At 47.4% G+C, this 26,716-nt stretch overlaps 1 protein-coding gene across 1 annotated transcript in view; it reads left to right on the top strand.

Annotated features, from left to right (window-relative positions):
- The window catches only part of AKAP12 (A-kinase anchoring protein 12), a 383,789-nt gene that overhangs the window by 216,131 nt on the left and 140,942 nt on the right, over positions 1-26,716 (top strand). The window contains exon 2 of the mRNA XM_085612494.1: positions 19,157-19,271. Within this exon, the coding sequence (XP_085468620.1) occupies positions 19,157-19,271 (115 nt within the window). The remainder of the gene's footprint in view (positions 1-19,156; positions 19,272-26,716) is intronic.

The raw sequence follows: 26,716 nt of genomic DNA on the forward strand, positions 1-26,716 counted from the left end.
ATGGGAAACATGAAAATAAACAAGTACTGGCAAAGCCAATTGGTCTAATATTGATGGTCAGCCTTTTGGTTTTGTCAGTGCTTGTCTTGTTTTGACATGGTTTTTGTAAAACTTTTTGTTGTGGGAGATGCAAGGCCCTCGCCATTATAACAAACATTGGCAAAAAGCTAAAATATTTTTGGGTCTCAAAAAACACACATTGCCACAGGTGTTCCTGGCACCAACAAAACTACTTTGTGTGCTGATATGGATGCTGTCACTCACAGTGAAGCCAGCCAATAGATCGAATTGCAATAAAAAAAGGTCTTGGTAGGGGCCCAATTCTTAAAGAAAGTCACAAAAGTGCATCCCTGGTATATATCCTTGCATTCGTGCAGATTTACTGCTTTCATTATTTCTAATGAATTTACAGAAGTAGGCCAAGAAATCGTACTCCTAGAAAATATTTGTGAACTGCATTTTAGCATGAGCAAAATATCCATGTGTAGCTTGAGCATTTACAAGTTCACTTTCCAGCCAACCATGGACGTACTTTTAGTTCTACCCATATCAAGGGTAAATGTCCAACCTTTCTTAGCATGGGAAAAGATTAGAGAAGATCTGGTGTAAATCCCTAAAACATACAATTTAGCAGGTTTGCACAGACTCAAAAGGGCAGCATTCCAACCCTGGAACTATTGGTTACAGCTAACTCCAGCCCCAGTATGTAGATCTGTGGAAAGGTAGCACAATAAGGGAATAGCTAGTTTTTAAACCCTACAAGAGTTTGAGCCCTGGCATATTCAGAGAGGCTATTATCAGAGCTCTTATTTAATGAGATTGCTGCCATAATTAGTCGCCGCACTACGTGGCACCAAAGTGACAGGATTTATTTTACAGGACAAGTAGATTTATGAAGCAACCGCTCCCGTGGACAAGTAGATATTTTATTAAGTACCATACCCCTGAATGCATTTAAAAACATATATCTGTCAAAAACACATCAGAACGTGATAGATTTCTAAAGACGTTCAACCCATAATGTAGTGGGATTCTTCAAAAGATTTTTTTTTTTTTTTTTTTTTATAATCATGCAATTTCCAATTGTCTATTTTTTATTTTTTTTTGAAAAACCTTTATTACAATTTCAGAGAAATACAAGTATGGGCCTACAACCAATAGGCCGGCCGCTAAAATGCAGTGTGACCCTAGGTACAGCTGAACATTCACGTCGATGAAGCCATAAAAAGGGGGTCACTGGAGAGTAAATCCTCGCAGTCGGCCGCAGTCGCAGTCCATGAACAAACAAAGGTTTCATATTTTAAGAAACGAAAAACAGCAAACACACAAGGCAGAGGAATTTAATAGCAGTAGCATGTGCCCCTCGTGTCGAGGGAATAAACCAACCCTGGTAAACAGAGGGGGAGGGGGGCAAGGCCGAAGAAACCAAACTCGCATGTCGCAGGAGCATACAGGAATGCGCGGGCTAGGGCGATAGCGCGGCATCTATCTCACGCGTCTGAGGCGGGGCACATATACCCCCGCGATAGGAGTTCCAGGGACCCCACACCTTAATCCACTTGCCAGGCTTGCCTCTCGCCACGTACACCGTTTTCTCTCTGAACATACACCAGTCCATGTGTTCTTTCCACTCGCTGACCGTGGGCGGCCTCTGGGAGCCCCACAATTGTGCAATGTCACGCTTCGCTACCATATAGCCCAGAGTCACCCACTGCGTCTGCGTCGCATTGTAATCAGTCGGCTCCCAGACATTCAACAGACATCGTCGTGCCTCCGGCAACAAGGCCACATGCGTGACTTCTTCTAACACCGCATGCACTCTGCACCAAAACCGAGTCACCTCCGGACATTCCCACAGGATATGGAGGAAACTCCCCAGTAGCCCACAGCCTCGCTTACACAACCCATCCACCGAATATCCCATACGCATCAAACCAGGCCCCGTGACGTACACTCTATGGAGTATTTTAAGCTGGACGAACCGCAATCGGGCCGGGATAGCCACCTCTTTCGGGGAGGCCATCGCTGACACCCAATCCTCGTCGTCCAGCTCCAAACCGTCGGCAATCCAAGTCTCCCGCAATGAGGCCAGCAAACCCATCCGATCATTAATAAGCTTCTTGTAAATCAGCGAAATGGTGCTGTCCGGCACATAGCCGTCCAAGACCCTGTCCTCCAGCGGGGAATTCTCCGGAATAGCCGCCGCGTCCGAAAACACGGAGCACAGGGCATGATGAACCTGAGCATACCGATAGTATTCCCTATCATTCAACTGATATTCAGTTTTCAGCATGTCGAACGTCTTAAATTTCCCTTTCGTCCAGAGATCCCCTACCGTGCTGATACCAATCGTATCCCACTTCTCAAAGCCTTTCGTAGTATACAGATAGCCCAAGCGCTGGGATGCATACAATGGTGTAGCCCGAGTCAAGCGATCCCTCCACCCCATCGCCGCATTTGCTGCATGCCACACCTGTACCGCGACCCGCGTCGGGCCCGTCAACCGCGCATCGAGGGACCCCGAGTATAATGCTCGATTATAGTCTCCGCCCGGCAATAGCAATTTGTCCATCTCAAAAGCCGGGTTCAAAGCAGGGCCATACATCCCGTGATTGATGGCAGCCAACTGGGAGGCCCAGTAGTATCACTTAATGTCAGGGAGGGCGACCCCCCCATCGTACCATGGCAGGGTTAGTTTGGCAAGAGCAATCCGCGGCCGCCCATCCCAAAACAATCGACGCTGGAGACACTCCACCTCCCGAAAATAACGGGCCGGCACCAGGTCCATGGTGTTCTGTAGGGCGTACAGAAAGCGTGGCAGCGACATCATTTTGAACAGAGCTGCCCGGCCAAGTGGCGAGAGCGGCAGCCGCCGCCAACCCGCCACATCCGCCCTTAGGCGCTGGAGGGGGGGGAGAAGATTCCGTTCGTGGCGGGCCACTGGGTCCAGTGTTATAAAAATACCCAAATAAGTGAATCCCGACGTCGCAATCTGGATAGGGCACCCCCGCGGAAGGGGGGGGGGCCTCCCCGGAAAGAACGTATACACAGGACTTAGCCCAGTTAATGACCAATCCGGAGTTGCGACCAAAGGAGCTCAAAACATCCACCAACACAATGAGCGATTTGCACGGTGATGCAAGATACAAAAGTATATCGTCCGCGTATAGGGAGACCCGGTCCTCGTATTCCGGCGTCCATCTAAGACCACGCATCGAGGGTTCCCACCGCAACCACTCCGCAAGGGGCTCCAAACAAAGCGCAAATAGGAGAGGCGACAGCGGACAACCCTCTCGGGTGCCCCTGCCCAAGACAAAGGGAGCCGATACCCGTCCGTTGACCACTACCTGTGCCAGCGGATTGTCATAGAGCAATTTCACCCAACCGATGAACCCCGGGCCAAAACCAAACTTCGCCAATGCTGCCCAGATGTATGGCCATTCCAAGGTATCAAACGCCATGGTAGCGTCCAAGGACACCAAGATGGCCGGCTCACGAATGAATGGCGCACGAGCAAGGACGCCATGCAACCGCCGCAGGTTCAAAGCGGTATTGCGATGGGGTATAAAGCCGGATTGATCCTGATGAATCAGGTCGCCCACAACCCGGATCAGACGATTAGCCAGTACCTTGGCGAGGATTTTAGGTTCCGCGTTTAACAAGGAGATGGGCCTGTAAGAAGCACATCGATCCCGAGGCTTCCCCTCCTTATGGATAACAACAATAGTAGCAAGACGTTGGTCAGAGGGGAGGGAGCCTGCCGCCCTAGCCTCAAGGAACATGTCCCTGAGATAAGGCGCAATAACATCTGGGCGCAACTTGTATAATTCAATGGGGAGTCCGTTAGGACCCATGGCCTTGCCCGATGCAATAGAGCGGATGGCCAAAGCAATCTCATCTGGCGACAGGGCCGCGTCCATCACTACTTTATCCTCATCGGATAAGGAAGGCAGAGTCATGTCTCGAAGCAGCAGTCGAGAGTCTTCCTCCGAGCGTTCCGAGACCGGAGAGTAGACCCCGTGAAAATACTCCGCAAAGCAATCAACTATATCACCGGGGTCCGTCACACGCACACCGTCCACCCTCTCAACCTCCGGTACCACTCGACTCGCTCTCTCCTTCTTATCCAACCAAGCAATCAATTTCCCGGCCTTATCACCCATATCATACAAACGCCCCTGTTGCTCCCTGCTCATACTCCTAGCAGATTCAGTAACCAGCGCCTTATAGTCGGCCTGCTTGAGCTCCAATACATGCAATCTGCCATCCGTTACACCTTGCTCCAACTCACTCTCCAACTCAGTAATCTCATTTTCTAGCCGAACAACCTCCTGCGCAGCGCATTTTTTGGTGGAGGAAATGAGAGATAGGGCCTGTCCCCTGAGCACCGTTTTAAAGGCCTCCCAAAGGGAGATGGCGGAAGACACCGACCCCACGTTGTCCTTAAAGTAGTGTTCCAGAGACTTAACCAGGTCTGCACGAATCGTGGGGTTTCGTAGGTACCAGGGGTTGATCGGCGCCACCCTCCCCTCCGCCCCCAAGGCGATATCTAGGTGTAACAAGAGGGGGGAGTGATCTGATATACCGCGTGCCAAGTGTCTCACCTCCCCGATCATCCCAGCTTGGGCCGCGGGAACTAGCATATAGTCAAGCCTCGAAAGACTACCATGGGCCCCAGAATGGAAGGTATACTGCGCCTGTCCAGGGTGTTTCAACCGCCAGCAATCTATCAGTCCCAGGGCATCCAGAAAGCCCCCCAGCCAACTCTGGGCCCGAGGGAGGTCCCTAGGGGGGTATCGATCCTCAACTCCGGAAACCACAGCGTTAAAATCCCCCCCCAGGACCACCACCCCCCCCGGAAGCCCAAGCAGCAGACGTCCCAAATCAGCATAGGTGGCCGTCTGCAGGCCCGGCGGGACGTAGACCGAGACCAGCGTAATCAACCTACCCTCCCACCTCCCCACCAGCGCAGTGTAGCGCCCTCTGTCGTCGTGGATCACCTCATCAACCACTAACGGGAGAGAGGTCCTGACCAAAATGCCCACTCCCCTCGAGCCAGAGGTGAAACCAGAATGGGCCAAAAGGCGATACCCTCGTCTGTTCATGGTATGGAAAGAGTTCCCTATGAGGTGTGTTTCCTGCAGGAACACAATGTCCGGCGAAATACGTTTCAGAAACTGCAGGACTACCCCCCGCTTTATCCTGTCCCCCAGCCCATTCACATTCCAGGAAAGAAGTTTCAGCCCCCTACCCCCCATCCCTCCCAACACAGAACATCCCCCTCCCGGGGAGCACAATCATAGTAGAACAGCATGAAATATTATCCCGCCTTGTGAAACAAACAAACAATCCCCAACCCCGTCCCATCAATCCCAACAAAACTCCCCCCTCCCTGCACCCCTGCGTGAGCCCAAACAGCCCCCCCAACCTGCAGTGTGTCTGTCGCCCCATTATAAAATTCACTACAAAAAGGACAAAAAAAGAACCCGAGAAGGAGGAAAGGGCCCCAGCAAGCCCCCCGCAACCTCCAAACACCACGGGGCAAAGTGTCAACAACTGGAGTCCGGTGCAGCCACAGGTGCAAAACGTTACCAAAGCAGTCCAGCGCCAAAATCACAGTTCCATTCCTACTCCGGCGAACCTTCTCCGCTCTCCGTCATCCGCCCCTCCGGCTCCCGACTCTTGGGCAGGGCATCCAGCCACTCTCCCACCGCCTCCGGCCGGTCGAAGAAGTGTGAGCGACCATCTAGCTCGACTCGCAGCCTAGCCGGGAAGAGCATCGCATACTTGAAGTCCATGTCTCTCAAGCGCCGTTTGATGGCCGAGAAACCCATCCGTTGCTTTTGAACCGCTTGCGTAAAGTCTGGGTAAAAGCTAACATTAGAGTTCTCAAATCGTAATGGCCCCGCCACCTTCGACGCCTGCAGGATAGCGTCTCTATCCCGAAAATTAAAAAGTCGGGCAATGATCGGCCGCGGGGGGGCACCCACCTTAGGCGCACCCCCTGGAACCCTGTGGGCCCGTTCCACGGCGAAGAACTTGCTCAGCCCTTTGGGTGCTAGATGAGTCACCACTAGATCCTCCACAAAGAGGTCCACAGCAGACTCCTCCGATCGTTCGGGCACGCCGATAATGCGGACGTTGTTCCGCCTGGCCCTGCCTTCAGAGTCCTCGAGGCGACGCTCAGTCAGGTCACTAGCGAGCTGCAACCTCCGCACCGTCGTCTGCAAAGCGGCCACATCCACCGTTAGGCTCGACGCCGCCTGGGCCAGCGAGTCGACCCGGTCGTTGGTTTTCGACAGGTCTGCTCTGACCAAGGTGACATCAATCAGCACCGAGTCCAATTTGTTGGCCAGAGTATCCAGTTGCTGGTTCACAGTCACCTTCATCTCCTCGATGGCCCCCATGACATCCAGCAGAGTCAATTCGGGTGATGCGCCCGAGGCCTCCTTGGGCGGCTCAGGCGATTTACGTGATCCGCTAGGGGATCCCTTTGGCTGCGCATAGCGGTCCATATTGTTGGCCTGAGAATAGGCTCCCCTCCGGGTAGATTTGGGTTTCAGCTTGTCGCCATCCACTCTTGTCGTCATCGTTGGCGATCAGCAAAGTCAGCACCCTCCAGCACCCGGAGGAAGGCCCGGGGATCCGGGCCGCTAGCTGAAGTCCAGGCTTGGCACTCCGCACTCGGCGCAGCTCTCCCGATGTCTCCTCAACAGTTTCAGTCGGTCAACTCGAAACCGAAAGTGAAAGTACGAATCCTGGGGCAGGCCCAGCCTGGCATGCCGCTGTTGTTCACTTTGCAGCCGGGCACCTCACCAACCCGAGTCCAGGACCAAAGCCGGAGAAGGCCGCAAACTTCAGATCGCCAAAAAACCCGTTCCCGGAGTCCAATTTCGATTTGGAAAACGAGTGGCACCTTAGCGCAAGATCATAAACAAAAGCCCGTCGAAAAAATCAGGATTATGACAGGATAGACGTGGGAGGCTGCGGAGGCCCCCGGGAGCCACAAGCCTACGCGGCCATCTTGGTTGCGCGCTAGGCTCCTCCCCCAAAAGATTTGTTTTTAAAAGTGGTGTTAGGTATATTTATAAACTTTTTTAAACAGGTTTAGTGGTGTAGAGTAGGTTTTACAAACCATTGTGAAACAGCATTTGGACTACTACTTAATCGCATATAGGAGGTACTTTAATGTGCTAACATTTTATTGTACGTTTTGGTGACAGAAGCAGATAACTTCGCGGTATAGAGTTTTCATTTTATTTGGGCAGCATTCCAATTGAAAGTCCTTTTGAATGGATAATCATTTTTAATTTCTGGTTCAGCTGAGATACTATTTGTATAATCGGATGTTTAAATGTTTTTCCAGAGTACACATATTTAGGCAGCAAATATATTTTGCTGCAAGTGTTTGCGTAAGTGGTGTGTTTTCCTTTGAACACTCCTGACCTCATATGAAAAACGGCCTAAAGTTACTCTTGGTTTTAAATAGCTTGTTTAGCTCGAAGTTTCAGAGCAGTGTGTTTCTCTTTTACTCTGTGCCTTCCTCATGTCTGAAATGTGCTGCACTCAACTGATGAGCTCCAGTGATTGTGAAATATGTGGCTAGAGTGGATCTTAATCTATTACAGGTAGGCTTGAATGGTCTTCTATAAGTCCAAAAGCTTTACCACTTGACATAGAACGGTAATTTCTCATATGATTTTCGGACTCAGCATACATGATGTTTTACTAGTCCTGGTAATAGCCTCATCTGGAGCCTTTCCCCTTGGAGGGGGCTTGTGATGCAGTGGGTAGGGAACACCCTCTTAATGGGTGATCGGGCTTTGTCCAATGAAGTGAAGGTATTTACAGATTTCCCCACCTTTGTAATAAAGGGCTTCCCCCCGGCTCTGAGGTGGCGAGGTCCCCAAGCTTCGGAAGATAATTGCCCTCTGTGCCAATCCCAAAAGCACTTCAGGGGAGATCAGGGCACCAGAACACTTGACATCCTCCACCATGTTGATGATTTTGGTTAGCAGGCCAATTACATCCAAGAGATTGTCCTGGCATGCACTCCAGGACCGTCTATGCCCTTCTTGGGAGCTTTAATAAATTGGGCCAGGAATGTGGCCATCCTAGGGTTTATGCCTATTGTCGGGGAGACCGTGCCTACAGAAGGGGGCAAAGCCGGAAGATTCTGGGCCTTGAAGGCCTGTTTTAGGCGGGCAAACGCATCGTGGTCCATACCCTCCTCCCGGGCACGCTTCACTTGTGTGGCGTCCCAATCTCATGGGGTTGGGGTGCATGGGAGGGACCGGGTGTCTCTTGCGCAGCCTGGGGCTGTTTGGCGCATTTGCGCACAATTAGTTGCGCATGGCGATCCTCCATGGGGCTGATAGCCTTGTCAACCGCCCTGTAAATGGAAGGGTCCACTGCCTCATAGAAGTCGTCCCCCCAGGGCAGGGCATCCAAGGGGTCTTCCTGTATGTCGCCTGAGCCTTCCCTATAGGAAGCTGGAGGGTGCAGTGCAGGTAGGTACAAAAGCAGGGTTTTATCAAGGCTCGAAAAATCATAAATGTTTTACTAGACCTGCAGGTCTAGTAACTTGAAAAATCTACTCGACCTAACTAATGTACTGGAACCGTGAACTGGTCTCAATGCGATTGTCACACAGTTCACTTTACAAAATCTTCTTACTTTAGTCACAGAAAGAAAAGTAAATGTAGGAAGACAAACCTACGTTTTACCTCTGTATCTGAAAGCCGACAAAAGTGACAAGATAACAAGATTTAAAGGCATCTTTATTGCTCGTTCACTTTGTGAGCAAGCAGAACAACTGTAGTCAGCTCACCAGAAAGGGCAAGTAGGCCCTAAAAATAGTTATGTCCTGATTAAATCTGGCTTGCCCTAGCGAGTGGGCAAGTGGATTTTTCAAGCCCTGATTATGCCTAGGTCAGCGCCAGTAATCCGACACGACCATTATTAGGGAAAATGTGAACAGTCAGAGGGCTGTAGTTAAAGGACTGGGGAGCCAATTAAGACTTTGCTGTGGGAAGAGCAACACAGTACCGGGTTCAGGCTCGGGAACACTTACCCCTGGTGCCTAGTAATCAGAGGGGAATATTAACCTGGAAGCATGTTCCCTTTAAGAGGCCCGCGTAGCCACACGAGTTAAAACAAACCCCGAAGGATGTTTAATAGACACACAATGCCGACCCTGTTAAGGGCATCACTTATATTTATTTGGCAATTTGTTCATACAGACCCCAGTTCTTACTGGGCGTCACTCTCCAGGTGACGCTCCAGGCTGGTGGCTACCGACAGGTGATTCCTGCTCCGACTGAGGAGAAATTGTCAGGAATCGCATGTCGGGAGCCGAGTCGTAGAGGGTGCCACTTAGTGGACAGAGGACCGCGACATGCAGCCACATCAGTATAGCGGCTGAGGAGGAGCGCAAGAATTCGAACCTGCAGCCATAACTCCACACATACTGCACTTTCCTGTAAGCAGCTTTCAAACACAATTTTTGTGTGTAAAATCTGCAAACAACTCGCACTACCATAAAAAAGGCATGCGGAACCTGACTTATCTGTGGCTGCGAGTGGCGAAGAAAGAGGAGGTCACAACATGGAGCAGGGACTATAACAGACCTGGACAAGCCTGATTGGATATTGATGGAACTAAAGTGTTATGTAATTGGACTATTATTTAAAACTACTTTCCAAGACTTAAAGTCCCCTTTTGTTAGACCTACGTCATCCCTAAGGTAGGCCCTGACTGACCCTAAGGGCTGGGTGCTGTGTAACTAAAAGGCAGGACATGTACTTTTAAGTTTGACATGTCCTGGCAGTGAAAACAGCTAAATTCGTTTTTCACTACTGTTAGGCCTACTCCTTCCATAGGCTAGCATTGGGGATTCCTTAAAACACCTATTAAGCTGTATTTCCTGACTGGAAAGGAATAGCTACTTCATGTTTAATATCATTGGAATTGTGGTGATAAATCCTCTTTAATGGTAAATCCTCTTTAATGGTAAAGCTGGATTTAACATTACCATTTTAGAAAGTGTAAATGTATTTGCTCTCACTGATGTGTGTGCCTTGCAGCCTGTCTCCAATACATGTTTGGGCTGGGTGACAGCTACACTTTGTGCATTCCCTCTAGACAGCCACAACACAGTAAGGACCCGGTCTGATAGGAGATTTGTCTGCATTTATCTGCATACTGATAGCCTTCCTGGGCAGGAAGGGGGAAAGGTAGCTCACACTTACATCTGAATAGGTTGTGTCCTGCCCTCACACAAAGGGGTGATTTATCCCCTACTGGTAGTCTGAGGCCAGGGCTGGGTTGAAAGGGATCCTTGCACACTTCGGAGAAATCTTTTGAAGTCGCCCCCTACATCTAAAGCACGTTTGGGTATAAGTACTAGGCCTCTGACTCTACCAAATTAGTATACTACTGGACCTGTGAAGAACTCTGCCGGAGTAAAGACTGCTGTGCTGAAAAGATTGCCACTTTGCGGTGACTGACTGTTCTGAAGAACTGCTTCTCTGCTTTGCTGAGCTGCCTTACTGTCTTCTGATCTCTGCCCTACTGAGGACGAGGACTAGACCCATCTCACTTGAACCCAGAGTGACGCCAAGGGCTTGCTGGCTTGTCTCCTGTCCTACTGAAGTCTCAGGGACACAAAAGACTTCTTGCAACTCTCCTGGTGCTGCTGGACTCTGCCATCTGTGAGTTCTACACTTGCCTGAGGTGCTCCCTCCAGTCCTGGGCCTCAGAAGTAGGTTTTGCAGCTCTTTTAACGCTTGATGACAATGCAGCAGCGACTGTGCGCCGACCGGCGCTGACGCATCGCAATTCGACACCATTGTAGCGGCTGCCCGATAAGAGAATTTCTAGCGTTGATGCGGCTCGATGAGGACAGTGATCCAGCTGCCAAAGCCACTCGATGATGACAGCGTGGCTCAACATTGACACAGCGCCTGCATCGAAAAAGGGTTTGACCACAAGCTTCCATCGACGAGGCAGATCGGCGCCGATGCTTGCCTCCATCCACGGATTGACAATGATGTTGCACCACCTCGACTGCTCGCCTCAAGTCTTCAAGACCGACAAAAAAGCTCCATCCAAGGTTCTTTGTTAGCGGGACCAACCTGGGTCCTGCAGCTGGCCTGCTGTCGTTTACAGTCGGTCTGAACTTTGAATTTGTGCTGGTCCCTCGAGATCTCAAGTAACCTTTTGAATTCAAGTGACTTCTAAGAACGGTTTTCACATTCACAATCTTCACAAATTCACATCTCGGCTTATACTTGTTGGAATTTTGTTCTTTTGGTCCTGTTTTAATCAGATAAATATTCTCTATTTTTCTATTTATTTAGAAATCTGTTTATTAAGTTTTGCTGCGAGAATCGTACAATACACCTTATAATGGCAGAGTGCATAATTACAACTGGTGCACGGTGAAGTCGCAGAACACAGCACATATACTCATAACATTTTGCACCAATTGAGTGGCGTTTAGCATTGACTAAAGTTGTAGCCTGCGAGTCTGTAAGGAATGCTATTATCACGCGTGGTGTTGCAGTCACATCACTAGCGGAAAGCATCAAGCTGCAGTCTCTTTTGCCAAAGACGTACATTTCCCAGTGCACCCCCAGGCCGATATTCAAACATTGCTGAACGACCCATCCTGCAACTGGGGAACAGTCCCTTCTACAACAGTACAACTAAAACAACATCTAACAGCAGCTCTCAAATTGAATTCTAGACGCCCTTCTCCCTCGAACCCCACTCCCGTCGAGCCCATCCCCCGGCCCCCACCCCCAGGAATGTCATGTTCACTAGTATCTGAGCCGCGGCATGCATTGGCATCAGTATCGAATCAGGCATACCCAGCGCCGCAACACCCCGGCAGATCGGACAGCCCCCCTGCGTCTAACGCGGCTCCTGCAGCTCGCCACCGTCCCCCGCCAGGGCCACCCTATCAGACTGTAACAGGACCTGCAGCATCTCTCCCCATTGGGATGCAATTGGCGTCACCCGGAGGCCCAGCACCTCTTCCCTCCGAAGTGCCACCTCTTCCGCCTTGGCCCAGACCAGAAAAGAGCAGCGCCACGCCCGCACATGCGGCGCAGCGCCCGCCTTCCAGCGCTTAGTGATAAGTCGCTTTGCCACTATGATCCCCAAATCTATAAAACGAGAGGCAACCTTAACCGGGGGGTGACCTACGAAAGAGGTGCAACAAGTAAGTGGGCCATTCAGGGGGGATCTCCCGTCCCGTGCACCTACGGAGCATCCCGTGTATCGCCTGCCAGTATGTACCCAGTTCCGGGCAACCCCATAACATGTGAAGCAGATCAGCATCAACTTCCGCACAACGGGGGCAGCTTGCATCTACACGGTGGAAATATCTATTAATGGCAGCAGGTGTTAGATAGGCCCTATGCAAGACGAAGAATTGTATTTGGCGGAATCTCATATTCTCTATTTTTCTAGACCTGTGTGGAGTCTTTTTGTGGTGTTTTCATTGAGGTACTGTTACACAAATGCTTTACCTCTTGAGTTAAGCCTGACTGCTCTGTTCCAAGCTACCAGAGGGTGAGCACAGGTTAATATAGTGTGTAACTGACTTTATCTGACTAGAATGGTGGCCCTTGCTCGGACAGGGTGAAAACCTCTGCCAACTTGAGACCCCATTTCTAACAGCTGGTGAGAAGAGGGGCTCTTGCTGGGCCTATAACAGGAAAACGTGCACAAGACCACCTGGGACTTATAAATTCAAGCACATTTGCTCCTTCTGAGGCATGCCAGTGCACCCTGAGTTCAAATGTTTCAAGAAAGGGAGAGAAGGGCTAGCAGAAACAGTGATGCACTGTCATTTTTTCATGAAGGCTCACTCACCAGTTAATATTCAGGCTTGTATCCCTTGGCCTATCAGTCAAGGTAACTTGAGAGTGGCACAAACATTATTGGATGGCTTCACTCATGGTTTCAGGATCCCTGCTGGGGGCTGGGAGGGAGGGGGAGGTAGCGCTGACAGCAGTCCATATGTACTATTAGGGAGGGTGCCCCCAATTGGGGGTGGTGCCCAAAAAAGAACCAGGCAAGTTCTGCCTAATTCCTAACCTATCAGCCCCAAGGGGGAGCTCAGTAAATGATGCAATTGACCCAATGGTATACTTTATAAAATATGTTTCCTTTGACCAAAGCATTGTTGGCCAAAGTGGACATTGACTTGTTTGCTGCCAGTGAACCCCAATGACTTCCATTTGTTTGGGTTTCAATTTGAAGGTGCCTTCTATTTGGCAGGTGTATGTGTATGGGGTGCTCTGTATCATGCGTGTACTTCAAGACCTTCAGCTCTTTCCTCAAGTGAATTTTTAAGAGAGTGACTTGGCACCAAGTAGTTTTTGTTTTACCTGGTTTATTTCCTCTTCATGGGCCCTACGGGTTCTTCATATTGTGCTGAGGTTTTGGGGTTCCTCTAACCCAGGGTAAGACTTGCGGCCCATCCACGTGAGATTACTTTCTGGGTCATCGAGTTAGATACTCTGTGCAGGCTTCCTGAGGATAAAGTGGCCCCGCTTAGGAGCTCCATGAGAGAGTTCCTGGCGGCCAGGAAAGTGACACTTCATCAGTTGCAGTTATTGTTTGGTCAGCTGAACTTTGCCTTCTGCATTATCCCTATGGGACGGCCGTTTTTCAGGTCTTTTGCCCAGGCCATGGCTGGCCTTCAGCAGAAGCACCGTCGCGTCGGACGCTGCTGTCTTGAGAGGTCAGGTAGGACTTGAGAATTTGGGTTCCCTCTCTTCAGCACTTTAATTGGAATGTTGCATGGGTACCCCCACCGCAGGCTAGCCCTGAATTGTGTCTTTTCACAGAGGCAGCCAGGAGCATAGGTTTCGGCGCAATACTTGGTAGCCACTGTTACGCACAGCAATGGCCGGCTGAGTGGCGCAGGCGGGCTTTTTTTTTTTTCACATTTTTTTTATTAGGGTTTTGCATGCATTTCATCACATTGAACTTTCACAGGTATAAGCGTTAATCAGTTCACTACATCATCATGGACCTTTGCATGATCTATAGTAAGTGGGTGCTGTAGTCCATTAGTTGCTGAAGTCTCCTGTTATGACCTGTAGGACGTGTCTCCCACTGGTGTGCTCTACCTGGTCCCCGTGTAGATCGGCACGGTGATGTCTACAACTTCCGTCTCGATCGGGGTCAGCTCTGCCTCCCCAACTTTGTCTATGCAGCGTTCCCTTCTTTCCCAGATTCACTGTCAGGTCATGTAGCTAGGACCACGGCGTGTGAGCCGCCAACTGGGGCAACTGCCGCCTACGGGGCGGCTTGAAAAGGGGCCCTAGGGAGGGAGGGGGGGACCCCCAAACTGGGATAAATGGGGGGAGGAAGGAAGGTGGCGCAGGCGGGCTTAGTGATAAATGTATTGTTCTTGGAGCTATTCTCAATAGTTGCCCTGATGATCTGGCTTACACGACTGAAGCCGTGCTGTAGTGTTTTGGTCTGACACTTGCAGGATTTCAGACATTCCGAGCCGGAGAGGCATCAGTGCACCTACACCGTTCTCGGACCATTTCTGGCAGCTTGGTGTGCCATCCTACCAGATTTTGTGGCAGCCAGTGTAACACCTAAGTCGAGGAGACCCTATGAGGTGGCATTCCCGTGATATCTGCTTTCCACGTCACTTAGATATTCACGCTCCCACGGAACCTCCGGGTGCCTTTTTCTGCCATAGATTCCCATAGAATCTTATACAACTTGTTTAACTATTTCTCGTTTATCGACCTTTGCAGAGAGGAAGGCGCATTACGGTTAGCATTTTTGTATGTGTTTATTTTTGTAATTATCTTGTGTTGTCTTAACACCCACTGCTTCGGAGCGCTCCTTTCTTTGAATAAAAAAAATGGGGTGAGAAAACTTAAATGTTTCTGAAATGCCTTTACGTCTTTTTGTTAAGTTACATTTATAGCAGACATGCCGTAAATACTGATATCGACTGTTATGCAGTACTACTGCTGACAGTAGAGCCGAGCCGCAGGGGAGCTCACCCCCTCCCAGAAGACCCTAATGGGTGTGCGTGAGTGGGGGAGGGGCGCTTTTGTTAACTCCGCATCGGATCCAGTCAGTTTTGCAGGCTGGATGGTGCCTGCTGTGAGCGCGGGAAATGGCACACATCAGAAATCAATTAACTGAATTAGCACCGACCACACAATCCACATCTGGGGTAAATGTGTGTCTGAGCTCTGAGAATGGAGTGGATTAAACTGGGCGACACCTGATGGCAGGCTGCCACCTTAGAACGTTTCACGTGTTGTGCAAAGGGCCTCGAGGGAAGTTGGCGGTAAAGGGAATACTCGCAAAGTGACGAGCTACGTAGTTTTATAGGACACCCTTTCTAGTACTTGTGGTTTTCCCACTGTAAGTGGACTAATAATACAAGAATACAAATAAATATACAGGCCCGATTTTGATAGTGACCTAAAGTAATAGTGGCGGAAGAAACTGTTATGTATGTGCGACCTTGAGAACATGGCGCAGATACGAGGTACCTGGTTACAAGGACACAGAAAACTGTGTGCTTTTTGACACGCTGCCCCTGGCACCACCTACCCTTCACTCATGTCCTTCTGATGTGGTTTGTGGTTAGTCTCTTGACTGTGTGCTTAGAATGACTTATAGGTGCGGGGGGGGGGGGGGGGGGGGGGATAGCCTGCCTTCACAGACCTCTCCAGTTCCAAGGTCCATGCGGGACTCTCGCATGGGTCTGGAGAACTTGGAAGCTCCGTCTTCAGCGCCAGCCTAGTGGAATGGACTGTGCCACTTAGTCCTGTCTTGCAAAATATCTCTCTTTACCTCACTCTCTCAAGCTCACTCCTCCTCTTCCTCTACATGTTTTCTTCACTCTGTCCTTGTTATTGTCTGTCTAGTTCATCCAGTTAAAGTATTCCTTTTCATTCTGGTACTTGTAGTCGCACATTTTAGAATGGAAACAAACGAGAACCTGAATTAAAACGAAAATTTCGTCGTCGAGCATGTGGCAAATTAGAGCTCTACTACTCCAGGAGAGAGATTTCATTGCTTGCGTATGATATAATGTTCATGTCCTATAGATGGTCACACTGGCTGAGAGCTTACTTATTCACAACACCAGCCTTCAAATGTAACACCAGAGGCTGTTGCCTATGTAGGACATCAGCATAGAAATAATCATGACTATTGTGAAACCTTTGTGGATGCTTTTATAGCAAGTTTGAGCTATGTTAGAGAATGAAGTAAATTAACCAAAATTCTAGCTCCTGCATAAAGTTTTTTTTTTTGTACATCATGTTAGCCTATTAATGCCTAAAAATGCTACCTTTGGGGCTAACTTCCCCAGTGTTAATGGCTTAATATCCCTACAAATACCCCGTTTGCTCTTAATTTTCCAACCCAACATGCATGGAGCAACACATGCTTGGTACAAACAAGTCGTTTTCAGCCTTGTTGGATTCTGAGCAGTGATAGAGACTTACTGTGCCCACAGATGTACTATTTTGCCATTACATTTGCCCTCAACCTCTGCTCACGCTCACATGTTGCCCAGCCCACTTCATCCCAAATAGCATCAATGTGTTTTTTGTACATAGTTTACTCTCCCAGCACCCGCTTCCTTCCACCCTTGCCCTGGTGGCTTCACCTCCAAATACATTTTAATCCTAAATAACATAATTTGACCCAGCGTTCATTTCCCTGTACCGTAGTCCTCTTCTCTGCCATATTTGGGGGTGTTCACGATTAGGGTAGGCCTCAGTATTAAGTTCCACACAGCTAAATGACCATTTACAGTTGCATAAGTCAACATGTTTTCTTGATAATGCGGATATGTGTTAATATTTCGGGCCTGAGCTTTGAATCGAACTCTTGAGTCATATTTTTAAGAAATCAGCCTGGAGTGTTTGCCATGGTAAAGAATTTTGGGTCTAGTGCGTACAGATAACACGCAAGAATTCACAATTACGAAGGCTGCATTCAGTGGCTAAGTAGAAAATCTGTGGAACTTGAACGGGGAGGTCCAGTGGGTGCGTCTTTTAAGACTTCAATACGACCATTATTTTAACCCGAAAATGCTTGGAATGATGAATTATAGCCTTGTATGTATATTCTCGTTGTTTTCATTTCAGTGTGTTGTTTGATAACTAATGCTGTTTTACTGCTTACGTTTTTTTTTGTGATTTTAATCTCTTATATTTATCCAAAAGCTATTGTTGAAAGCTAATAAAGCATAAATTCCTCATATCTGGTATAGTGATATTTTGGAGCATGATTTTTTAATGGAAAAATGGGTCATCTTTTAATGGAGTAGGCTTTTAGAATACACTATGGTAATGGATTTAGCTTTGCCACATAACATCCATTATGCAGTACCCGCTCTGCCAGTCAGCATGGTGGGAGTGTTTTGTAAAACTTGTTTTATTCGTAAGGGCTCATTTTAATTCCTTCACCCAGTGGTTTGAGGCAGCCTTTCAGCTGTATTGAGCATTTTAGAAGCAACTAAGACAAAATAGCATAGGGTGTCACCAGGACACCCCCTTTAACTGTCCTAGGGCCAGCTTATTGAATGGACAACCCCATCTCTGTCAGAGCTGCAGGAAGGATATCCTGGTGGCCTCATTTAACTAGGGCACCACTTTCTCATCTTGCAACGTAATTAATAAATGGACCAAGGCCCAGATTTGCACCGGGGTGCATCTCTGTTCATGGGCATCAGATGCAGACCATGGGCTGTTCACACCCTTAAAAAAAGCTCTGTCTTGTATTTCTATAACGTGTTAACTAAAAGAAGTGGCACATACAAGTACACAAGAGCAATCACTACATATGCTTGAAGCAGCCGCAACCAGAGCCTCTTTTGAAAGGGATAAAGAACCTCCTTTCTAGGAAGTGGGGAACGGGTCAGCTGGCTAATGTGTCTGTGATCCTGGGTATTCCTTCTCCCCTCCTCACAGAATGTGAAAATGTGCGCAAACTCTAGGGTGGCACACATTTAACGCATCTACAAGGCTTTTTATGCAGATACACGTGCGTTAATAACCTGCATGATGTGCATGTGAAATATGCCCCCTAATTTGCATAGGACCACCCCCCTGTGCAAAAAGGGGACATCACTTTACGTCCATTCAGTGCATGCACACTGAAGGTGATGCACAAACAGCTGTGGCATTCCCTATGATTGTAATACATAATATTCAAGGAGCCACAGAATCAGGCTCCCCTGATCAAATTTGTCAATACTGCCCTATTACAAGTAATTGAGCTCGGGTGCCCTAGTCCATGTGGTTGAAGGGAAAGGCCACCATGACTTCAACCTCACAATACCTGACTGTTGAATGAAAGAAACACAGTAGAAAATTGGTGAAACAGACTGGACTTTCTGCGTATTGTGTATATAATGTATAAAATGTTTTTTGATTTAAAATGTTAAATAAATACAGCTGGGGTTAACGACCCCTAATCCAAAATCCCCTTGTGATAATTGAGTTGTTGCCTTGGGAGAAGATGGGAGGTGAGCAACTTTGACACTGGGGAGGGGGCCATCACCTAGGGGTGTAAGTCAAAGGAAGAGGGGGTCTAGGCTGTACCTGGCCATATGTGTACAGTACATGCATTGGGGCCTAGCTGCTGCAAATAATCAAGTGCCGCTGTACATCCTGGGAATGGTAATGTGAAGGGAAAAAAGGGTTTCTTGAAAATTTCTGCAACTACATTTGTTTACTATGTTCAGCAAAAGATAACTGAATAACATTCAGTACATGTGGTTATTAACTGTGGGACATGATACTCAGTTATAAGTTCCCAGGGCCCACATCCCTGTGTAGTATACCCAGCAAACAATCCTGGTAATTTCTTGCTGGTGAGCAAAGTACAATTGGTATTTCAGGAGCTAAATCTCACGATGAGCGTTGAATTAGAAAACGACTTTCTTATGCAGGCATCATCCCAGTGGGAATGGGGAATGGCAATTCTAATAATTGTTTTCCAGTTTACAAACCAAACCATTTTTCTGAGCCTCAAATGATGTCATGTTGCTTTATACACAATGTGTTTTGAAGATGCTATGCGAAAATAATTGCTGTTCACAGTAACAGGTACTCATTGATAATGGATTTTTCCTGCACAGATTTTACGAAAAAATGGCCAGATATCTGCCGTCAATGGCACAACAGAAGACCAGGTGAAGCTCAGCTTCCGGGCAGAGGACACAAACGGAGAAGAAGCTGAAGCAGGCACTGATGGTAAGTCAAATGTTTGGTTCTGCATAATAGAGGGGCGTTTGACTGCTTGACCCCTAGATGGAAATCGAAAATGTCCCTTTCTTAGGTGTGACTGATAGGGTACACTTCCGCCTTACTTTAATATTTTGGGACTATTAAAAGTTAGGATTGTCAAGATTTCAAAACCAACAAATCGCCTAATGATGACGTAACTGGAAACGACCTGTCTCCTGGTCCTGTTATGACATCACAGGATGTTACATGACTTTGGACATTAAAAAAAAATCGGGTGTGTTAGAGGAAGGCACCTGTGAGGTCACATCGAAAAGGCCGACTGGCTCTCTTATTGGTTTTAATGCCTCGGGTTCTCCCCCACAATCCCCAGCGCCGCACAGCTTCATGTTCCCCATGAAAGAGTATCGCACAGGGAGCCGCCATTGTGTTGACACCGCCCGAGAACACTCCTACTCTGCTGGTTCCTCCGCCTTCTTCCTGAAGCTGCTGGCTTTCTCTTCTTTTACGGGTTCAATCAGCTGCTTCCCCCAAAAAAAGCAAGTTGACTCCTGTAAATCAGTAGACTGTACCGTGGTTGAAAAAGCAGCAGCCCAAGTAACTTTGTAAAAAGAAAGAATGCAAAGTGGCAATTTCATTGAGTTTTGTTGTGACTCACTTTTTATTTCCCATTCACAAAGTGTGTAAATGTATCACGTAGCTTAATTTATCACAGTTACTTCTTTTTGACAAATGTATGCTATGTTTTATCAAAGCCCTTGTTTAATTCACAGACAAACCTTGCTATCAAGACTGTGAGGTAAAGGAAGCACAACTCAATCTTTGGCAGCATGGACATCAAAGGATGTTATTGTTATAAAGTTCCCCCAGTTTGTATTTACACCATCAATTAGAATAAGAAACATTGCAACATATATAAAAGCAGAGGGAGACAGGAGACTCCCTGACGAAATCCCTACTGATCAGTTCATTGCCCATCCCATTTATGCCAGTGTTACACAATCCAGAAATCACCTCGGGCATGTATCACAAGCACTGTGCGACATGGAAGCAGGGAGGCTGCACCATGCGACGGGATCTTTTAATGGGGCAATCAATTAAATAATGTACCCATTGCAAGCTGGAGTTCAAAGTAGCAAAGGGGGAGAGACTCCACTATTGCCAGTTAAGGCACTGGGCCTTGCACCCTGTAAATAGGCATGCAGGTATCAGGGACTTGACCCCTTGTGAGAAGCAATTCCCTACCTACGATTCCACTAAGATGCTGATGCCAGCCATACATCGGACAATAAAAACCTTCCTGGAGAAACACAAATGGTTAAAGGGCGATGGAGGCTGATGGAGGCTGACATAGAAAATGAAGGTGAGGTACTTGCAAGGAAGGGTGCACAATAATGCTACCAGGAACATTGACCAAAATGCCATCTCGAGGCTTACTTGGTGTACCTTTTTGTTAATAAGGTGGGATCTGATGCCACTCTTTGAGATTAGTAGCCTACCAAACATCAGGATGCAAGGCACCAAAGTATATTGGATTTTTTAAATTTTTAAAGAAAATAGCAGCAAAAGGTGTAAAGCGGCAACTGTATATCAGGTTGCCCTGGACCAGGACAAAGTCACAAGTTCAGGCCGACCGCGATGGAGAGCTGGCCGGCTGTAGGGGCACAGTTATGTTCACTGAACAGAGTACCTTAAATCCTGGTTTGTGGAGCATTGCGTGGACCCCTGTCGAAGATGCGCTGTGCAGTGGAGGAGATGAGTTGGTTCCGAGAACCGGCGAAACTCCGGTTTGGTTCGTGTTGCTTTGACGCCACGGTTCCTGTTGACGGGGCTTGCGATGCGAAGTCTGGCAGTGGGTCAGGGCGGTGCATTGGTTCCGTAGAGCTGCGATGCAGAGTCCAGTGTCATCGTCAAGAATGCTGTTGACAGATGCGAGGACCTGCGCCGAGGATGCGTCGTGCAACAGCAGTTCCGGAGGCGATGTGGGTTGCGGCAGAGATGCTGGTCTTTGCAATGAGTCCACTCCATACTGCAGCGGAGATGCTTCAGTTATGCGCGGGTTTGCGCCGCGCAGCAGAGGAGATGCGTCGATTCCACTTGAACCACAGAGGCCGTTTAAGCAACTTAAGTCCACTTCCAAAAGTCGAGGACTGGGGTGGCACCAATTGGCAGGGTAGACTCACAGTTGACAGTCCAGGTGCAGATGAAAAGTTGTTGGAAGCCGGTGATGTCCCTGAGCTTCAGATCAAGAGGCCAGCCAACTAGCCCTTAGAGTCCTCTGGGTTTAAGGGACGCAGATCCAGTCCTTCTCACCCAGGCAAGAGGTCAGCACAGCATGCAGCAGTTCCTTCAGAGCAGCAGTCTAGCAGAGTGGCAGTCCTTTCAGCGGCACAGCAGTCCTTGTTCCTGGCAGAGTATCTCCAGGTCCAGAAGTGTACTGAAGTGGTGGTGTCTGAGGTCCTTGTGACTTTGAATTGGGGAAAAGCTTCTAGAGGCATGCCTTTGAAATTCACAAATGCCTTGTCTTCCCTGCCCTGGCTCCAGACTAACTACAAAGTGTATGCTGCCCTTTGTGTGGAGAGAGGACACATCTTATTCAGGTGTATGTAAGGTTGGGCTCAGCTCCTCCCTCCGAAACTGCCACTGATGGTCCATCCAGTTACACCTAAGTTCCCTTTGTGTGTGGATGTCTAAGAGAAATTCACAAAGCCCAACTGACAACTACAATCAGTCATGGGACCAGAGACGGACTGCAGGCACACAAATGGCTAAAGACAAGAAAATGCCAACTTTCTAATAGTGGCATTTTCAGAATTGTAATTTAAAATACGACTTCACCATAAGTTAGGATTTTTAATTAGGATTCCAGAGACACCAAACATGAACCAGTTATCTCTTACCATTTGGAAATTACACTTGTAAAATGTAATAAGGCAACTCCAATGTTATCCTATGGGAGCGATAGGCCTTCCAGTAGTGAAAAACAAATGTAAGAGTTTTTCACTACCAGGAAATGTAAAACCTAAACGTACGTGTCCTACTTTTTAAATACATTGCACCCTGCCCTCTCGGCTGTCCAGGGCCTACCCTAGAGGCGACTTACATGTATTAAAAAGGAAGGTTTGGGCCTAGCAAAAGGATTAGTTTGCCTTGTCGAAATGGCAGGTTAAAACTGCAAACATAGCTTCTGCAATGGCAAGCTTGAGCTTGAGAAAGGGCTACTTAAGTGGGTGGCAAAATCAGTGCTGCAGGCCCCCTAGTATTTAATTTACAGGCCCTGGGCTCATGTAGTGCAGTTTACCAGGGACTTGTAAGTAAATTATAAATGCTGATTAGGTATAAGCCAATATTACCATGTTTTGAGCTGAGAGCGCTAGCACTTTAGCAATGGTTAGCAGTGGTAAAGTGCTCAGTGTCCAAAGGCCAGCAAAAACAGGCGGTCTGAATGTAAAATGATAGGAGGAAACAACACCACTAACACCCCTGCTCTATACTTATTTTAATACATGGAGTGAATGCTGACACTATCAATTGGGCTATTGTTACCAACAGATAGCACTGAAAATAATTATGAAAATATTCACAACATGGATAAGAATAGCCACCCGCTGTTTCAGGGCCAATTTTCCTAGGCTTTATGTTGTTGGGGAACGTTCCAAAGCATGGGTGTACATAGTGGTAACATTTAGTTTGAAGGTTAATAAAGGGGTACTAATAATGACCCATGTACAAATCATACATTGAATGTGCTCAATGCAGCAATGCATATTGTACAGTGGACAGTAATGCTAGTGATCAGCATTTGTGATTGAAGAACCATATTTTGAGGTTATTTTTGAGACCCCAGTATGATCGCTCTGATGCTGGTGAGTTCTAGTCCACTGATCCAGAGTGCCAGTGCAAGTCTTGGTTACTGACACTGCTCACTCTCTTCGGGTGACTGGCGGCTTGCTTTTTTGGTGGATGGTTTTTTCCTCTTGGCTTGCCTTTTCTAATTATGTAGGATACAGCATTTACACACTCCCACACCAGAATGTTGCAGAGACGGTGCTGTATGTATTATACTGCATAAACGTATACAAATATAGATGAGTAATTTTGAATACGGGGGAATACTTTTTCACCAAGGTGTTCTGAGTCACATCAGCTAGATAAAGAGAGTGAGCATAGATTTGTCTATGTCACTAAGAATCATAAGGTGAAAAAATCCCCTTTGTTCACAGAAAGACATCGTTTTAGATTAGTTATGGCTCCATGGCTTCTCATCCCCTGCTATGATGAGCACCTTGGGGGTGGAGGAGTTGTGGGAGAGCCATGCGTAGCTTGATTCCTGCCATCCAAGCACATGACATTTGGCATAAGACTCCCCTCCGTCTCAAATATAAAAAATGGACTCTTGCCACCCACCACCAGACATTTCCATGTTTTCCCCCAACCAAAATTTGAAAGAACAAATACCTGGTGCATTCCCCTCATCTTTCCCTCCTCAATATAAAAACCCTGACCGGTATCCTGACACCCTCTGCCATTTCCATCTCAACCTGAAGCTGTGTTTGAGAGAGGAGAGATGGGGCCATGCTAACAGTGGTTGTTTGAGAGCAACTCCACTGCACGTACTGCTTTTCCCTGTCAACGTAGCTCTTATGAGACCTGTGGCTGAGTGAAGAAGGTGGTTGGTAGCACGTGAACTCAAGCTGCACGTCGCAACCTTCCCAAGATCTCTAGAGATATGTGGAGATGGTTGACCACCATCAGCAAGAACACATGCTTTGAGGCCCAGCAGTTCGCTGCTCTGATGTCAGAGCAGTAGCTACCCCCAAACTTGTTTTTTTACGTGCTCCAATGCCAAAGAAGTAAATAATGAGAATTTGAGTCCCATTTTCTTTCCACTGACTTCCATAACAATCTAATTTCAGAAGAGCTTAACTGCACACTGTTGCCCATTAAAACAGATGCTAGACACCCTTCGCTGCCCAACATCTGTTTCATGAACATGATGACATGGCTTGTCTGCAATGAGATTTACCTCTGCCCTCTTGGAATACTGATCATGAAGAACGAGCAGGTACTGTGAAGAAGTCCAGCATACAGAAAGTCTGCATTCTGTTGAATCAAACGTTCCCAAGTCATCACATATATATATACTAATCACTTGTGTGCTCACAATTTGCTTGTTGAACTACGCAAACATCTTGTGAGCTCTCCCCACTGAAGGCATTTAACCCTGTACCCCTGGGAAACTGTGAATGCTTGGTGCCAATGGCTGCTTAGTGCTTGCACCTCTAGTGGACTGCATCCTTTAAATGTCTTGTGGCCTGCACAACTAAGAAGGGAGTGAATGAATGAATGGGGGCACTTGTACAGCTGTACATACACCAGTTCAACAGAGTGGCATAGAGTACAGAGGATTTTCACTCTAATTGTTGCAGCTAGGGACTATCTTTTGTGACGTGATGGACACCCTCCTCATTTGTTGAGCTGGCACACCTTTATGTTTAGTCAGAAACCTGACACCACCCTCATCATTTTTTGTTTTCTTCCTTCTCTTTCCAAATCCTTTTTCTTTAATTCCCTCATCTTCCTCTACTGACCAGTATTTATCCTCTGAACATTCTACTGCCCTTCTGTTTCTCCTTAAAACACTCTCTAAAGCCTCCTTCACAGAAGCCCTAACCTCCTCCTGCACCAATTTCCTCACATTTGCATCCCCAACGCCTGAAGTTTCACATCCCTCACTCATCTCTATTATTTTTTAATTTTTTATTTAATAACCTGTTGTCACTTACCTAATGAACAAGCCTTCAAATTCCTTCACTTAAATATTCCTTTTGTATATAATATCACTTTCCCTCAAAATCGCCAAGCCTCCTACACTGCCGACTGTCAAAAGAATGCCAGTATCAGCTGTTTGGCAGTTGATCAAAATAACGTTCGTTATTCTCTTATTTAAGATGGCGATCCACTCTTCATTCCATATCTTTTAATACTAGGCCATCACTTTTCCAATATGGCCGCAACGTTACGTCGTCATGTATGTATACTGTTATGTTTCATACAGGTACACAGATATAGGCTCAGGTAGTAAGTAAACCTTTCACCTACATTTCCCCTACCATTACACTACATAACGGTTCTCAGTACTGACCTTTAACCTAGTTACGGTAATGCCTAAATGACATGGTTTTTTTCTCCCCCGAAAACTAGCCTCTTTCATCATGCATGATGATTCTTGGAATCTCAGCAGGACTACCATCTCCTGCATAATAACTATGTATAAGGGTCATTACTTTCGTCATCCTAGTCTGACGTGACACAGCAAGGTATATCCCCTGAGGGTACAGCTTTGGGTATATAAACACCATATCTTTGCTGAGGCAGGCAGAGTAGAAGAAGGACTTCCATGCTTACACACTGACGCGAGACGCTGAGGTTCTTGCACGCAGACACTTCAGCTTGCAGTGGTCTGACATCCCTCGCGGGGTGTCCATCTCGAGACCAAAACGGGGGTCCACAGTCTCTCAGTTCAGGTAATGGGGTTGGCTTTATCCTAGGGGGATACTTGGCTCTACATACATGCTAGGTACACTTAGGTACATCTAGTTAGGGTCGCATCCTAGGAGTACGCATTATTACTGTCATGTATTTCTATACTTGTCTGTATTCATTTCTTAGCACTATGGTAGGAATCTACCATTCTTTTACTCTATTGGTGCTTACAGTCATTTATATCTGTTTCTGTCTTATGGTTGTTTCAGCGCACCTAAAGAATGACGATGGTTCAATAAATGCTTATTGAAAACATCCCCACCGTTTATTCTGTGTATTTCTCTGAGACAAAGTGAGCATGAGTAACTGAGCAAAAAGTACTGTACTATTTCCACGATCCCTAACAGGACAGATTTGTCATGTTCGATAGTTGCCAAGAACTATTCTCTCCTTGGTAAGAGGGGTTTATAGTAGCACTGTGAGCTAGCTGATATACAGGCTAACATACTCGGTAGGGGTGTCGGGAATCAGTCTGGACATCAATCCCGCAACGTATGTTGTCTAAATGCCCCAGATCTTATATAGGCTTATAGGAACTACACGACAATACGCGACGACGCTTTGCTTCAATTACAGATGCCAACGAGGAAAAAACTGTTCACGAGGCGCCCGTCACAGTGAACCCGATCCCCGGTACGCGGGCAAGGAAAAACACCTTGTGCAATCCAGGTCGGTCTCCTTTTACCATTATCGCTGACGAGCTTGAGCTGAAAGCGCTTGCTCACGCTCCGGCGGTAACGGTACCTAATTCCTTTCTAATAACCCTACTAACCTAAGAATATTCGGTGAATCCCAAAATAAACCGCTAAACAGCCGAAACACATAAATTGGGTAAACATTTACTAACATAACAGCTTAAAGACATCAACTTCTAAGTACAATTACCACAGAAACATAGAAATTATACA

Source organism: Triturus cristatus, chromosome 6 (assembly GCF_964204655.1).
Source record: "Triturus cristatus chromosome 6, aTriCri1.1, whole genome shotgun sequence".
Classification (NCBI taxonomy): domain Eukaryota; kingdom Metazoa; phylum Chordata; class Amphibia; order Caudata; family Salamandridae; genus Triturus; species Triturus cristatus.